Source organism: Cebus imitator, unplaced genomic scaffold (assembly GCF_001604975.1).
Source record: "Cebus imitator isolate Cc_AM_T3 unplaced genomic scaffold, Cebus_imitator-1.0 Scaffold7, whole genome shotgun sequence".
NCBI lineage: Eukaryota > Metazoa > Chordata > Mammalia > Primates > Cebidae > Cebus > Cebus imitator.
This window is the reverse complement of record NW_016107322.1, coordinates 4,262,310-4,280,692: the sequence shown is the minus strand read 5'-3', so window position 1 is coordinate 4,280,692 and position 18,383 is coordinate 4,262,310. Positions and strand designations below refer to the sequence as shown.

Here is an 18,383-nt window from a genome sequence, read left to right as displayed (position 1 = left end):
TCCAGACATCTTATTTCCTGCATCTGTATTGGGAGAGAGAGAATATTAAGTATCAGAGATAAGGTAAGATTATAACAAGAAATTAAGAAAATGTCACATAAGATCATTCTAAGTATAGACTTACTAAACCTGCAAAGCAAAACCCTTCATGTCGACCCACCATTTTAAAAAAAAAGGCTACTTTTAAAAACATCCACTCAAGCTAGCAGATAACAAAATACTTATTTTATTGTTGTAAAATTAAAAATAGTAGACAAGCATATATAGTTACAGTTCCAAAGCAGAGCAATACAAATATATAAATTATTGCAGTTTTCAAAGAAAATATAACAGCCAAATAATTGTCTACTTTTTTTGAAACAAACTTGGTTTTTACCACAGCAGTTTCATTTTTTTTCTAATGTATTAATACAATTTTGTAAATTTCTAACACCAGAGAGATTAAGTTCAATGACTATAGTATATGCTGTTTTAAAGCAAGATTCACACACACACACACACGAAATGGCATTTAACAAGTCACTACTGAATACTTTCTAAACTGCCTCTTTTAGAGGTAGTAGGGTGAAAGAAAAACATTCTAGATGTGTTTGAAAGAAACAAGGTACACACACTTACTAAAATTCCCCTTTGCTTTAGGTGTAGTTGAGGGAAGGTCAATTAATCTTTAAACCTTTTTGGGGAGGGCAATACTTATCTTCATGATTTTTTGTTTACTTTGGTAAACCTAAAATTGTGAAATAATTAAATATTATTAAAATGTATTAGTAATGTGGACTCAAACTAAAAAGAACAGGGAGAGTGTATGTTACAAACTAGATATTTTGGAGACTTGCTATAACATGGTTCATATCAATGTTACCATAGCCGGAGGTTACTTAATAGGCTAGACTGCATCATAACAAGGTCAATTATGAAAGGATGAGATGAAATAAAAATACTGAGATGCAAGCATTATAGCCCTCCTCCAAGTTATTTTTATTTTGTGTGAGGGCTCTATTATTCTGGTTACTAAACTCTACCCTACCCCATGACCACAAAATTTTACCTGGTAAGAATAAACAGTGTTGAGGGTTTTATCTCTTACTAATTTTCCCCACATATTTCCTCAAATAATTACCCTTACCATCTAATGTTAAAAATACAATCATACACTGAAACAACATAATTATCTTTGCTTTACACCTGAACAAAAAGTAATAAAATGTTTTTGCAGAGTATTAAACTTCTTAATAAGTACTTAGTAACAACATTTGTCAGTAAATGAACTGGCATAAGTCAGAAAAAGTGACAATACAAGAATTTTACATGGTACCTTTTAAAATTTTCATGTACATGTAACCCACCTTTTGGTCACTAACCTGAACCTCCTAATAAGCTACACAAATAATTTACTCTTTAAAAAATTCCTACTTAAGTTTAGAGCATTTATATTTTACATTTTATAATTTAATAATGAAAGCAGATTCTTCCAAAACAAAACCCAAATGGAAACATTAAAACAAATATATCTAAAAGCTTACTTTAAGAAAATGAACAAAAATGGACCAACAAGCCTTATCAGTGCAAACACTAAAGGTAAAAAACATATAAACAACATAAAGAAAACACAAAATCATTTTCAGTTGTAAAGAATATAGTAAAATAAAAAAACCAAAAAAATCTCAAGATGCCTGTCAAGATATATTTGACTATATACTTTGACTATATTTCTGAAGTTGCTTTCCAACATGAACTTGATATTGAAAAAATAATCCTTAAATGTATATAAAAATGGGCACTTTGTGGTAAAATGAACATGTATTTTGAAAAACAAAGAGTGTGTCCTTGTTTCAACATTGTGCATAGGAAACAGCGTAACAGAAAAGAACACTATTCTGCTGCCTGAATCATATATTACTGGAGTCTCAAGTGCATGCCTTTCAAAAAAGACTAATTTAGATATTAATATGAGGATCAAAGGATAAGATGATAATTCCAAAGTAAACATAATTGATTTTTAGCTTAATTGTAAGGTTGAACAGATTTAAAACTTTAAAGAGAACAACCCTGTCTGATGATCAAAAACACTTTTCTGATTTTTTAAAATCAATTTGACTGGTCTAATTATAAAATTGAACTTGAAAAAGATTAGTCTTATCTCAATCCCCTTAGTCATATAAGCTCTGAAATTTTAATAATGGACAACTGGCAGTCTGTTTTGCCACTTTTTAAACAGTAGTACATGAGATTTGGTTCAAAACGTCCTCAAAAATTACTAACAACTGTAGAGAACAGCCAAGTACAGAAACCAATATTTGTGATGTTTCATGTTCTGATGGAACTCAACTCTGTACCTGATACTTACATTTGCTTACATAATAATTGCATATTTGATTAAGAAAACACAGGACTAAATTATAAGTTTATCAAATATTTGGATAAACTGCTGTGCAAAATACTTCAACAAAAATGTTTTTACTAAAAACTCATCCAAATAAAGTAGTGTGAGTACCAGCACCGCAAAATTTTAAGAGCACCTCTCCTTTGAAGAGCTTAAGTAGAAATATCTAAATGGAATAAATCAGAGTCCTCACTTAAGACCTCAGTACATGCACGCTCTCACCCAATTGTTCCATACTCATTAGTAAAGCTATATATTTGTCAGAAAACTCCTTTCTTTGGATAACACTGTTGTATTCAAGACTGCAACTTATGGCTCATATTCTGGAAATATGCTACTACTGATATCAAAGGCAACATATCCCCAACTTTTATGACTGTCCCTAACTCATCTAAACACAAACCCAAATGTGTGCAAACACACTGGCTGGCTGGTAATTACATTTTCTTATAATTCTTACTGAATTATGCCAAAAAAGAGTAAGTCAAATTTGAAAATGTGGGAACAATTAAGCACTAAGATACTGGCATAATCAGGAAATGTATTTACCCAACTTGTAAGTTCAAATATTTTGATATTGCACACATTTAATTTAAAGCTCATCAAAACTAAGGCAATGTATATCCATACTCCCTGGATTTTAAATTTATTTTTCATGATTCAAAGAATGAGAAACTGAAAGCATCTTTCTAAAAATTCCCTCCAAAAAGTATGTTATACTTAAAAAGAAAAATAAAACAAAATCAATGAATATCAATTAATACCCTCAAGCCAATTTAACACTTTAGCATCACAAAAAGTTGTTTTCAACTAGACTGAAGTGTTCCTTTGCTTAGCTAAGTATTTTTTGTGTTCAAGAATAAAATCTAACCCAAGCCACGGTAGGCTGCCAAATTTAAGGCAAATGTCATTTATAGCTTTATGCAAGAAGCTGCCAAGTTACTGGGCTTTTCTGTAGATACTTTCAAGCAAAGGATCTACCTCATAAATGCATTCTAAACACAAGTTAAAAACAGAATTTAGAACCCATTTTAATTCTGCATCGTAACGTTTGTACTCTAATACATTACTAAAACTTATCTAGCTGTTTGAGACAATCTGCTAGATAAAAACTCTTTGGAAACATCATAGGTAACTTACGAGAACATTCTCTTAATACATAGGCTAAAGTTTTTTTTTTTTTTAATTAGGAGTTTTGCTTTTCTTCTGTCAAGCAATTCTTCTACTTCTCTTTAGATTCTAAACTTTAGGAAAATACCTCACAATGCTTTCTTTGAGCACTAATTTCAATGATGGTGATAATACAATTTAGACAGTTTAAGTATTCTTGAAACTTTACCCAAAATGGTACACAAAATAGCCTTACTTTTCAAAGACAGAACAATTTCACAGCATATTCAATTTGAAGATAGACATTGTATTTGAATTGGAAGTAAGGCTTGACTTACTCTGTCCAAATTCTAATGCATCACAGTCATTGGTGTGAAGCTAATAATGAAAGAAGTAGAGGAGGCTTTCTTTTCTATGGAGACAAGTTGACAAAAAAGCCAGATTAGTCTTTTCTTCCTGAACTAACTCAGAACTGCTTTTGTTACAAAACAAAATAATGTATTTTATTTACTTCAGTACTTGCTTTAAAAAGTTATTAATACCTTTTTTATAAGAGCTTTAGAAGTTAAAACAACTCAACTAAATTGATTTCTAATCCAAAATACATTTATCTTTGGAAAGCAAGGTACAGTTGTAAAAACATTGTATTAAGAGAATAAAATGCAGTGACCTGAATTATGGGTGAACATATTCACACGATAGTGTAAATAAATATACAGAGCCGCTCAAATACACATTTATAAAGAGAATGGCAAAGTACCTAAAATAGCATTTTTACATATAAAATTTTTATATTAAAATATTGCTCATAATAAAGAGGTGATATGAATTCCATTTCCCTCTTAAAAATTATCTTTAGTTTAGACTAAGGAATTTGTTAATCTGTTGTTTTGACAGGTGAATTACATATAATAAAATGACACTAACAGTATATTTAAGTAGTCACATGTAATAAAATTTGTTTAGTAATTACAGGAAAAAGAGTCCCCAAATGAGCCAAAATGATTAGCCCTAGAAGACTAGAGTATAATGATCTGCTTTATTTGACAAAGATGTTAAATACTGCCTCATGTTTGGCAAATTTAATGACCATAAAAAAATGGACCACAGCTTCCTTCAAACTTCTTCAAAGTTTGCATGTCTGGGAGACCAATAAAGGGTAGGGCATATGAAGCAGGTCTGTTTAGGTCAGTTGTTTATGGGTAGGTGTGACTTCATTCCTGTTCGCCCTACTTGCAGACATGGTAACTTAGAATAGTTCTTCAGAAGCTGTTCAATAGCAACGTGGCGGACATGGAGCTGTGAGGCCAAAGAATCTTTTTCTTGTACTTGGTGTGTTAACTCTTCAAAAACTTCTGTAAAAGATATAAAAAGTTTCATTTTTAGTATGCAGAAAGCCAATGCTATAATTTAAATTTCAAGAACTCTAACTGAAATCTATGCATTGGGCAAAGTGTCACAATGAAACTGATTTGACACCAAAGAAATAGTTGTGTTCTCTACAAAGCATGTTGGTTCTGATCATCCTGGGAATTCTGTATACTTTACACAGTCAATTAGAATTTGGCTGTCTCTATCAAGTGAAATTTCAAGTCATAACCAATGACTACAGAGATGCACCGCAAAAATGGCGGTTGTTACTATAGCTGAGCCACATTTCTCAATTAGAATCTGTAAACAGATTCCATTAGTATATGATATGATTTATGGACAAGAAGAGCCCATTAGTATTCTGGTCTGGAACCCCCTTAAAGAGGCTTTGGAATCAGACTACCAGGAGTTTTGAATCCTTGTTCCTACTCTTATGTGCCTCAAGCAAGAAACTTTTGGCTTCAATTTCCTTTTATGTGTAACATCAATAATGATAGTAAGCACTTCAGTAGGCTACTGTAAAAATTAAATGAGATATTTGTAAAGTACACATAAGTTTCTACTATTATTATTGTGATTATTTTTATTATTCTGAGAGGCTGTGTGGTTAGCCTTTGGAGTTTAAACCCTCAATCTGCTGCTGACTGGATACGTGATCTTTGTAAGCAACACAGTATCTCTGAAGTATTGAAAAGGAGACAATTGGGGAATCTGAACATTAACTGTCAGTGTTAGCATCATATTTGATACTGTTAAGGAATAATTAACTTTAGATGATGTGATAATGAGACTGTGACTTTTTGAAAAAGTTACTTTTAGAGAAAATCCTAAACTATTTATGGACAAAAACAATGTGTTACCTGGGATTTGTTTCAAAATAATCCATGCTACAGGTGATGCAATGGTAATGCATCCAAGTAGAGATGATGATTATTATGCCTTTGATGACAGTTGAAGCTGCTGAATATGCTTAAGGCGTTTATTATACTAGTGTCACTACTTTTATAGATGTTTGAAATTGTTTATAATTAACAAAAAAGACTAATATCACATGCTTTAAAGAACTGTTTGGGAGCATGCCCACGTAATGCCTGGTGCCACAGTAGATAGTCACTCAAATGTTAGTAAGAGGTAGAGATTAAGTTGTAGTTTCCATTTCCACTTAGAAAAGAAAAATGTGGCCAGGTGCAGTGGCTCACAACTGTAATGCCAGCTCTTTGGGAGGTTGAGGCAGGAGGACTGCTTGAGCCCAGGAGCTTGAGATCAGCCTGGGCAACATAAAGAGACCCCCATCTCTATAAAAAATAGAAAATTAGCTGAGTGTAATCGTGCCAGTAAGTCCCAGTTACTCAGGAGGATCACCACCATTATATTCCAACCTGGGTGATAAAGCAAGATTCTGTTGCCCCCCCAAAAAAAGAAAAGACAAGAAAAGAAAAGAAAAATGTATTTCCTCTGCAGTTGAAGATTGTTTCTTATTCTTTTTGCTCTGGAAACTCTAACAGGTTTGAATATCTCATTTCCAAATTTAAATGTAGATAAAGCCAATGGTGCACTATCATGGGTGATTTTCTATGTCAAAATTTTCACACACAAAAAAGCATTGAGAGTGATTCTTACCCTGGATTTGCTGTAGGAGCTTTGCATTCAGTTGCTCTACCTCACCAAGAGTCATCGAATCCACTGAAACATGAAAATGTATTCACTATTACCACAACAACCTAGGAAAACACGCTGCTTACATTGCCAACACAATATCCTAGTTTTAAAAATTTGCACTTAACGCCAACACAACGTTCAGCAGTACTCCAGTATTCAACCATTAGCTCTCCTAAGTGTAAAGTAGAAGTTTTCAAATCCTGACCACAACCCATGGTAAGAAAATTTTATCTTTATTCTTTTTTGAGACAGGGTCTTGCCCTGTCACTCAGGCGAGAATGCAGTGGTGCAATCAATGGCTCACTGTTGCCTCAACCTCCTGGGCTCAAGTGATTCCTTCTATTTCAGCCTCCCTAGGAGTTGGAACCGTAGGCATGTGCCACCACACCTCACTACTTTTGAATTTTTTGTAGAGATAGGGTCTCACTATGTTGTCTAGGCTGGTCTTGAACTCCTGGGCTCAAGTGATCCTCACATATTGGCCTCCCAAAGTGATGGGATTATAGGTGTGAGCCACTGTGCCTGGCCAGAAACATATATATATTTTTTTATTACTCCCAGTATACCACCACCCTTCACTGAAACAAAAGTTTCACCAAAAAATACTTAGTAGTAGGTCCAGTGAATTCTGTTATTTCCTATTCTGTTTCAATTTTTAAAAAAGTGTTAGTTATTACCCATTAAGCTTATTTTGATTAAGCATTACACAGTGTATAACCAGCAGTCTGAAAAAGCAATTTGTCTATCTAGATATACAATCTTAAAAAGATACCAGAGGTTCCTTCCGGCTCTGAAATCATGATTTCAAGACAAAATCACCTCAGCTTCTCTAAGTTTTTGTAGAAACAGATGTAGACAGAATGAGTCACCCCTTCTAACTTTACAATAACTGCACACATTACCTTTGGCCTTTAGTAAAATGTCAGATTTTTGCTTTTGAAATGCCACCACCAGTCAATTAGTATTGTAGGGATTAGTAATGTGACAATATGTATTAGCCAATAGAGAAAGCTGTACTAATACACTACATGAGTCCTAGACGTTCCAATTCAGTTTGTTGATTCTGTTTAGCGTAATCATTTTAAATGGCACAACAAACACGGAAACTGCCTAACTTCAATGCTTAGAACATAGGAGAATTCCAGTGAATGAAAAGTTTTAAGATATCTCATTTTTGCTAAGGTGAACCTGTTATTTAAATACAATGTTTACCAAATCTACAATTCCACAGCAAAATTCTTGAGCCATTATACATTTATACAAATGTAAAAAAACCCCAAACCTCCCAACTTTTACTTTTCTGCCCATTTTACTTACATTCCTCTCTGCTGTAATGTGGATGCTGGGTCTGGACATTAGCCTCTGGACTAGAGTTTGTCTCTTCTTTGTTCTGTGCCTGGTTGCGACTATGAGGCCACAATACACTGTTATGACATAAAGTGGCACCTGAATCTTGTAACATAGCAAGTCCAAAGTCTGTATTTTCCCTCTGCTCCAGAATTCTTTGTGTACAGTTAGAGACACCACCTGCACTTCCATCTACCCATTTTGCAGAATATTTTGGTACTTGGGAGTCAAACTGTGGAAGTAATTTTTCTTCTGGCTTATGTCTGAAATCAAACAGATGATGCTGGGAGTTTTTAGAACATTCAGAATCTGAATCCAGATCCTTATTTTGTGCATATTGTACAATCCAGTTTATCTTCTTACTCAAAATGGTTTTGACTTCTTCATAAGTACTTTTTGAAAGCTTAGATCGAGGACAACCCTGGTTTGCAATTAAATGGTATTTTTCAAAGCAGTCTTTATGGCCCCTCAAGGATTTAGTGTGCAAGAGATTAGACTTTGGTACTCCTATGGAAGAAAAAGAGAAACAGAAGACTTGAAGAATTGTGTTTTCTTCTTTAAATCACTTTAAGAATATACAAATCTTAGTAAAATCAACATCCTTGATAGTCTGTGAATTAGAAGAAAAATGCTAAAGAATATCAGTATTAATATACAATGTGGCCTAATAATTTCTGCTTCAATTTAACTTATTATATTCAGTAATATTAAATTCTTATGAATAGCAGAAACTTTCTAAGAATTTAATTATTAAATTTTAATCTTAGTCCAGAGATGTTACTGCACAATATAAAAAAAATACTACTGAACCCAGCAATTTACCTGTACAGATTCTTGGCCTTTACATTATAGTGCTTTCTTCATTAAACCTTCTCAAGTACATACTTGTAAAAATGTCTACAATATTATAAGGTTCAATAACAGAAATGCTCAACAAGGTTTTTTCCCCTCCAAAACACAGTAAATCATGTTCCTAAATTATGAGTTATGTTTACTGGAGAAAAATAAACCAGAACCAGAAAATTACAAATTAACAAAAGTCAAAAATTCAATAAACGATTTAGATTTATTTTTTAAGAAAAAGCATCTAACATTTTTCACGTTTCCATTTTATACTTACTAAAACCTTGTAATTTTATCTCCTAGAAAAAATGCATTATACACAATCATTTTTCATATAGCAGTAAATTCCATCTGTCAAGATCCAATAGCCAGTAATTCCTCAACTCACAAATATTCATTATATACCATAACAGAAATATTACTATTACTTTCATATCTACCAACTTAGAAGAGTGTATGTATGCAGGTGCCACCTCAATTGTTTTTTAAAAATACAGAATACATTTCAAATATAAAATACATTTCAAAATATAGAATATATTCACATTTTTATAAGTTCAAACCATATTATTAAAGTCAAACACTCCTACTTTTATATTGAAGGTAAATCAGGAATATGGACCTGAAAATTTATGTCTGCCAGAACTAAACAGTTTAAATCTGCTTAGTTTTTTAAATGGAGTAAGTGGAGAGCCACTCAGGAGCTAGTTTTAAAAAAAGCTTTAGCTGATTCATCAGAAAAAAATACATTCTGTAATTCATCCTTTGCTTTTGAAAACTGAACTTACAGTGATTTTATTACGTGAACTCCAAAGTCTGCTAAAAGAAAGATAATGAAGCATTTGCACTTTAATGGTATGAAATCAAGTATTAACATACTTGTGAATATTAATTTTTTTTTTTTTAAATATAACATCAGCCAGTGGTGGGACTTGGTGAGACTGTCAAAACCAAGAGTTAAATTGGTTATCAGTTCCCTCAACAGTTACTGCAAGCTATGTGAACCTCTAAAACACATTAATATTATAAACACACGTAATCAACTGCTCTCACGAGTTAAACTCAAATATCTGAGCCTCGTTTCTTCTAATTAGCACAAAAATTGCTAGAAACTTAAACAGAATTTAATACACATTTTATTTATCACCTTGTTCCTTGTGCTGCAATTGTGAGCATGTATACATTTCTACCAGTTATTAATCTGATTAAGTCAAATTTCCAGCAACGTTAGAATATGTACAGGATAATTCTCAAAGCTTTACTTGCAAATAGAGTATACATCTTCAAAACTGGGTAAATTGCCGTAAAAAGGAAACTCATCAGCCCTGCTTTATTAAAAGTTTTATTATTACACATTTTAGGTAATAAGACAAAAACAGTAGTTATCACAAGTTATACACCAAAAGAAAAATGGTCACATCTGCTATTTGATTCCAATGCTTACTTTTCTGGGAAACACCAGTATGCAGAGAAAACCTGAAACTTGCCTATTTCTAATTGTAACATTTATTAAAGAGCTCCCTTATTCTCTGCAAACTCTTTTAGGTCTTGTTGTCAACCGATGGTTAGCTAATACCTCAAAACAGTAAATGGTCTCATTCTCAGTCCACTGCCTCAGCTCTATGTAACAATGATTTAGTTGAATATAAATATAGTAATTTATAAGTTTCTCCTCCAATTTATATGAAATTCTTCAGCATATAAAAAAGGTTGTGAACTAGGCTACAGAAAATAATTAATATTTGTTAAATTTTGTAGGCTTTTTAGCATTTATACAGAAACTCCAGAAATTATATTAAAACAAGATGAAAAAGTAATTACATTAAATAACTAATTCTCTGATGTACTCTATAGGTTCAACAACAGGTGAGTATAATAGATATCTATCTGAACAATAATGTGGACTTGTGAAGTCTTTTAGCCACTGTTTCTTCTTAATGTTTCATGTAATATAATTTCCACTTAGATGTACCTACTGGCTCCCCAAACTCACCTTACTGAACATTAACTCCCCTTCCTCTCCCACCACACAACTCTAAAGCTGATCCTCTTACTGACTATGCATCACCAACTACTCAAGGAAGAAACCTGGGTGTCCTCCTTGAAAGCTTTTCACTCCCCGAAATCCTGGATGTTTTGCTGACCATCTTAACAGATTTCTCCCCCATAAAATCTAGCACCTACAAGATCTTAAGTCCTTCTGCTTCACTCCACTACCATTCCCACTACAAATGTGGGTCATGATTATCATCCCCTCCTGTCTAGTTCTCATTTCCCTTAAGAAGCCTTGCCTAACCCAAACACGAGTTTATCACACCAGATTTTATAATTGCCTCTTTCCTGGCCTGTATTTCTGGCAAAATGTATTTTTTTTGTAAAATACAGACCGTATCTATCTTACTCATGTATATTCTCAATGTCAAAATGCCTGGCACATAGTGGGTACTCAAAAGCAGTTAAATGCATAAAAGAAAATTAAAATTATATTTTAAAACAGCAAAAACAAACCAATTATCACTCAAGGTCCCTTACAAGGTCTCTCTCCTAAGCAAGGGAACCAGAATGTGCAGTTCTGCAAGGCTGCTCCGTGGGTAATTAAAGGCATCTTTCAGTGAAGTTACTCCTATATTTAGTCTAATGGGCTATTAGTCTAAAGAACTTATCAGTGGCGCTGATACAGAAATGGCATTCCTGTGGCATCATTCAATCTGCCAAAGAAAATCATGAATTTCTACTTGATTATATATATTTTTAAAATAGAAATTTACAAACAGAACATATACTAGAAGACTGTTTTATGTTAACTGTAGCTCATTCATTTAGTTATGTACCTCTAATTTCTTTAGTTATGTCAGTTATACTAAAATTTAAAAACTTGACTAGTTTTTAAAGTTCAGTTGGAAACATTTGTTTTATAAGCATATTTAAAAATATCCCATGTGGCAGTAGCAGAGGAAACAAAAACTTCAAAGAATATAATACAATGACTACCTCATATACTTGAAAAAAATTACTTTTTAATCTAGAAAATAATGTGAATAGTTCACTTAATGTGCATTGGTAATACACATATCATTTTATAAACTCTTGAAGTGATTTTTTTTTTCACCTCACCAGTTCAAATTATATAGCAGAAACAACCACTGCTATTATCAAGAGATCCCAGTGATTTTCCCAACTGTCTTTTCAATTTTAATTGCATTTATAAGTGTAAACAGCTCTGAGCACTAATTTGTTTCCTAAGCAGCTTTTGAAAGGGAATGAATCTAAATGCAATACAGTCAGTTGATACTTCTGAGGAACTGAGTTATAAGAATTTACAAACCAGTTCAACCAAGTCTGCAGTATAACTTCCTTGCTAATAAAAAATTTGAAGGCCAACACATTAAGACATTTCAAAGAGATCCATGTCACTTTTTTTTTTGGTCATAAAGTCATTATTAACGAACCAAGACCTTAACTGGTAACCAAAAGTCTTAATCTTATTATTATTTTTTAAGCATGGGTTTCTCAACAGATGCTGGAAAGGATGTAAAGAAATAGGAACACTTTTACACTGTTGGTGGGTTAAACTAATGTTCAACCACTGTGGAAGACAGTGTGGCAATTCCTTGAGGATCTAGAACGAGAAATACCATTTGACCCTGCAATCCCATTACTGGGCATATACCCAAAGGATTACAAATCATTCTACTATAAAGACACATGCACACATATGTTTACTGCAGCACTATTCATAACAGCAAAGACTTGGAACCAACAAAATGTCCATGAATGATAGACTGAAATAAAGAAAACGAGGCATATATACACCATGGAATACTATGCTGCCATAAAAAAGGATGAGTTCATGTCTTTTGCAGGGATATGGATGAAACTAGAAACCATCATTATCAGCAAACTAACACAGGAACAGAAAACCAAACTGCGTATTTTCACTCATAAGTGGGAGTTGAACAATAAGAACACAGGGACACAGGGAGGGGAACGTCAATATACAGGAGCCTCTCGGGGGGTGGGGGGTTAGGGGAGGGAAAACATTAGGAGAAATATTTAATGCAGATGACGGGGTGATGAGTGCAGCAAACCACCATGGCACGTGTATACCTATGTAACAAACCTGCACATTCTGCACATGTATCCCAGAACTTAAAAAAAAAAAAGTATGGGTTTCTTCTGGTTAGAGGCCATTTAGAAATTTATATAGGCTACATTTCTGTAGGAATAGTATTTTTTTTAACTACTATTAAGCTGTTCCCATTCAGTAATTTTATTTTTGTTTTATCTTTTCCCATTTTATCTCTGAGTTTTTATGCTATTCTTCTATACGTACTTTCATAACCCTCCCTCTAACCCCTCTGGCATGCTATCCCCACCTCTAACCTTTAAGTTACTCTTTAAATTTGCCTTAAGAAAATCTGGTTAACTAACTCCATTCTAAAAGTGCAAAGGCTATTCAAATGTTTAGATGTTTAGCTCTAGTTACCACCATTACTCTCTCTCTTTTTTTTTTTTTTTTTTTTAAAAGACAGAGTCTCGCTTTGTTGCCCAGGCTTGCAGTGGTACAATTTCAGCTCACTGCAACCTCTACCTCCAGGGTTCACGCAATTATCCTGCCTCAGTCTCCTGAGTAGCTGGGATTACAGGTGAATACTACCGTGCCTGGCTAATTTTTGTATTTTTACTAGAGACAGGGTTTCACCTTGTTGGCCAGGTACACATCAGCCAGTGTACTGATATATCAATATGGGATATTACACTCACCACAGCACAATATAGAAAGCTAAATTTGTTTTTCTGGTAAAATAAATCAAATTTATGCTATAAGGTTTAAATGGTACAATCAATTAACATTATGTTATAAAAACTTTCAAGCCAATAATCTAATGGACCCAAGTAAACCTCTACTTGTTCCATATTCTCCTGAAGGCTTTAAGTGAAGGTACTGATATTTATTCTAAAAAAATTTTGTGCATGAAACTGTCATCAGACACCTAAAAAGCTATGCAAATTAACTATAATTGAATTACTAGTTTTAAATATGCACTTACATGTGGCATATGGAGACACCAACTTACAGCAAAACAAAAATACAACAGAAGTTTCCTAATGATAGACAAGGTTAAAAAGATGTTGCTTGAAAGATAACCTTAAAAATGCCTTTATCATAATAACCAGATGAATGAGGGCACATTATGACGAAGCAAATTTAAGGTTTGAAAGCAAGAATGTGATAACTCTGTCTCTTTACCCTTCATCTCCTGAACTGTCACCTGCTCAACTTGAGTTCTGAGAAAGTGATCTATTTTCCTGAAAAATAAAATGAAAAGCTCATCTGTAACTGTGGAACGTACGTTTTGCAACTCAACTTCTCTGCATATATTTGAATGACTGTTTCTGAAATTCTAGTTAATTATTTCTTAAATAAATGCTTTATAACAGCATCTAATGGAAATATACTAGCTAGTGAATTAGAGGCATTTAGAATTCAATTACTACAGAAGGTAGTAAATGGTAAAAGTTAAGGCTGATTTGAGAAATGATCACTGCAACTCAACCATTTGATAAGACTACAGCTAAAAATAAAAAATGCAGTAATTGATGAATCATATTGCAAAATGCTAAAACAGAAATAAGAAATTACAGTTCAGCCAGGTGCGATGGCTCATGCCTGTAATCAATCCCAGTACTTTGGGAGGCCAAGGTGGGCGTATCACCTCAGTTCAGGAGTTTGAGACCAGCCTGACCAATATGGTGAAACCCTGTCCCTCTAAAAAAAAAAAAAAAGCCATTACAGTTCAAACCAATGTGAACTACAAATATGTAGTATTATGCCAATATATGTTTTAGTCGATCTATATTTTAATCACATACCTACAAGCATTTATCTTTCTGAATTTTTTTTTTTTTTTTTTTTTTTTTTTTTTTTTTTTTTTTTTTTTTTTTTTTTTTTTTTTTTTTGAGACAGAGTCTTGCTCTTTTGCCCAGGCTGAAGTGCAGTGGCACGATAACAGCTTATTGCAGCCTCAATCTCCTGGTCTCAAGGGCTCAACCAGTCCTCCCATCTCAGCCTCCTAAGTCCCTGGAACTACAGAAGTATGTGCCACCCTGCCTGTATAATTTTTTCATACATATAGTAGAGATGGCATTTTACTATGTTGTCTAGGCTGGTCTTAAACTCGTCAGCTCAAGCTACCCTCCTACCTTGGTATCCCAAAGTGCTGGGATTACAAGCATGAGGCACTGTTCCTAACCAAGCATTTCTTTTGATGATGCTACTACACACAGAGACAAGAATAAGAAAGCTATTGTTGGGTATTAACATACTGACTTATACCTAGGAGCCTGAATTCCATCTCAAGTTGGGGTTAACATCCTTAAACACTAGGACTATTTGTCATAACTGCAACACAACAATTCTAGAGTTAAAAAAAACCCAAAAAGCAAAAAAACTTTGATCTAAACAAAGGGGTTGGAGAACTAAGGTACATTTTTTTCCATAATGTAAAATAGTTTTTAACATAATGGAATACATGGCATCAATTAAGTAGTGGAGGAGAGACATTAAAACAAATGACAGGACTGCAAATTGGGGCATCCATTTGACCCATAGTCTACCTTTGAGAATTTAAGCTACCTACAATGAGAATTTAATCAGACAAGCAAAAAAGATGAATGTATAAAAAGATTTTAGTACCGGAAATTGAACACAAGCTAAATATTCATCAATGGAAAACTGGTTAAACAAAGTATGGTACAATGGGATGCAAAAAAATGATGTAGACAAAACTTTACCTGTTAACAGAAAAAAAGATGTTCCTAACATATTACATGAAAGGCCTAATTATTAAATGGTATATACAGCCTCATTTCACTTTTTAAACACAAATGTTTAAACACAAAAATGTTTTCAAAACATTGTTACCCTCTCTCCCCACGCTGTACTGCAGAAAACTTAGAACCCCACAAATATTGAGAGAGTATGAGTAAATAGGTAGAATTATGAATCTATCTTTTTGCTTTCTGTATTTGGTTTTCTTATATTAAGCATAGTTTGTTTTTTAATAAAATAAGGAAACTTTATTTTGAGAAAAACAAAATCTTTTATCCTTTTAAGTAGTGAAAACTTAAAAGATTGAAAAAATGTCTGAAGAAATGCTTTTTAGTTTAAGAAAGAACAGTGTTCTTTGGTCTAAGACAAATTAGACTTCAGGTATTGTATGTTACATTCCAATGAACTAAGTTAAACGAAAAGATTAAGACACTAAAATGGTAAAAGATATGGATTCCTAAAACATCCTAAAATTCTGAATTTTATTTTGGTTGTAAGAATCCTCTTAAGAATGTATCTAGCAAAGAAAAGTATGTAACACTAAAATAAAAGCAGCCCACCTCCCCTCAAAATCACCATCACAGTAGATTTATCTGGCAATCCTTGTTGGAGAGCCAAAGACTACAAAGGGAGTGGAGGAAATATGTTGATAATTGAACAAAATCCCTACCATTGAATTGAATGGATTTGCTGGGCACCTACCAAATGAAGAAATGAGGAAAGCTAGAGCAGAAAAACCTATTGAAAACCTCATCACTGAAAGGTTAACTCAGGACAAATTTGAACATCCTCAATGTATATAGAACACTCAATTATTCTGTTAATGAAGAAGCTGTTCAACATACAAACCAATCACAGCAATACCCTCAATATAGTATTTCATCTTTTCAGATAAGATGAAAACAAAACTCTTCTAAATTTCTATTTAAATGAATACTAACATTTGCAACATACTGTTTACCTGTATTGACACAGGGTTCCTATATTCATCTTTTCTCATCCTCGCAGCAACCCTGTGACACAGGCAATGATGTTATTTATTATCCCCTCTCATTTATTATTACAGGTACTCCAAAAGATAGGCAGCTGCAAACAAGGAGGAAGGAAAGTAAATGATGTTTAGGACAGAGGGAACTAGAGAAGCAAAGGCACAGAAGTGAGACAGACAGAAAAGGGGAGAGAGACTGAAGGCAGGAGAGCATGACTGGCTGTAAAGTGCCTCTGGAGGATAATGAAAGATGAAGGTGGCCAGTTAGGCAGGTTCCTGGTCATGAGAAGAATGACATGCCATGTTAGCGAGTTAATATTTAACCTGCAGAAAATCGCAGACAATGATTTAAGAGTTTTATGTAAACGAAATGGCATGATCAAATTTGTACTTTAAAGATCTTTATGGTGGTACTGAATGAGAAGTGTTGGAAGTGAGGAGTAGGGATGGGGGAGAGGATCAAGCCTATGAAACCAATTAAGTAGTTCTTGAGGTAATACAGGTAAGAAGAAATAATGGCTTGGACTAAGGTGTAGCAGAGAGAATGATAAGTAGGCAACAAACTGGAGAGAATCAATATGATTCAGAGACAGACTACATGGAGAGGGTGGACAGGAGAGAAGAGCTGAGGGCTGACAGAGCTGTTGCTAGCCCAGAGTTCAATTTGCCTTTGCAAATTGGAAACCCATCCCTGATAGGGCACACAGCTTGAAAAGCAGACATCAGGATAGATATGAGCCCCAACTCATCAATACACCTACAGAACTCTCCATGGTTCCTGAAGAACCTGGTCCTTAGATCACCAGCATAAGAGTCAGCCGAAATTCTTGTTAAAATTCAAATTCCTAGTCTCAACCCTAGATGTCTAATGAAAAAAAATCTCTGGGAGGTCAGGCCTGGCATTCCACATGAATCAAGGATGAAGGAAATATAAAATGCATGTGTATATGGGAGAAGATTAATTTAGCTCAAGAAACTTCGGCTCAACACCTGAAAAATATTTACATGGAGAGGCCAACAGGTAGGATTATATGAGTCTGGTGCTCAGAATAAAGATTTGGCCTCACAGTTTAAGTTTGTGGAGTTCCAGCTTAACTTTATCAGCTTACAGACAGTTGAAGCCATGGTATAAAAACAACACATAAAAAAAAGAGGCCAGGATTGAGGGAGTTGAGTATTTTAACAAAGAGGGAAATGTTAAATGTCAGAAAATTTGAAAATTACAATAACATGAACCTGTTTATTGCCCAGATAGCTCTAGGTGATCACTGGAGAGAGCAAAAGAGGCTGGCAAATTAGAGGGCGCTGAAGAATAGCTGGGAGGAGAAATAATAAGAGACCCTAAATGAACCGCTCTTTAAAGAACTATGGCTTAAGGAAAAAAGGGAAACTTTTTTTCCTTGACTTTTTCTTTCTTTTGTATATGGAGACATGATCATTTCTGATATGCTAATCATTCCTTTAGCCAATCTGCCAGGTTACATAGAAAATAATTTTAGGTTGGCAAGCTGATGAGTTAGTAAAACACATGGAGGAGAGAGTAAATAGGTGAATTAACAAGAGTGGGAGGCTGGGTGTGGTGGCTCACACCTGTTATACTGGCATTTTGGGAAGCCAAGGTGGGTGGATCACCTGAGGTCAGGAGTTTGAGACAAGTCTGGCTAACATGTTGAAACCTCATCTCTACTAAAAATACAAAAATTAGCCGGGTATGGTGTTGAGTGCCTGTAATCACAGCTACTCGGGGGCTAAGGCAGGAGAGCACTTGAACCCAGGAGGCAGAGGTAGCTGTGAGCCAAGATCGTGCCACTGCACTCTAGCCTGGGCAACAGAGCAAGGCTCCATCTCAA

General features: G+C 34.1%; 1 protein-coding gene across 2 annotated transcripts in view; it reads right to left on the bottom strand.

Moving 5' to 3' along the window:
• Window positions 1–203: 203 nt before the first annotated feature.
• Window positions 204–18,383, bottom strand: part of CUNH21orf91 (chromosome unknown C21orf91 homolog) — a 27,346-nt gene continuing 9,166 nt past the window's right edge. For both annotated transcript variants that reach the window (XM_017539544.2, XM_037742454.1), the window contains exons 3-5: window positions 7,841–8,377; window positions 6,485–6,547; window positions 204–4,848 (exon numbers count right to left, since the gene is read on the bottom strand). In XM_017539544.2, the coding sequence (XP_017395033.1) occupies window positions 4,682–4,848; window positions 6,485–6,547; window positions 7,841–8,377 (767 nt within the window). In that variant the 3' untranslated portion in view covers window positions 204–4,681. The remainder of the gene's footprint in view (window positions 4,849–6,484; window positions 6,548–7,840; window positions 8,378–18,383) is intronic.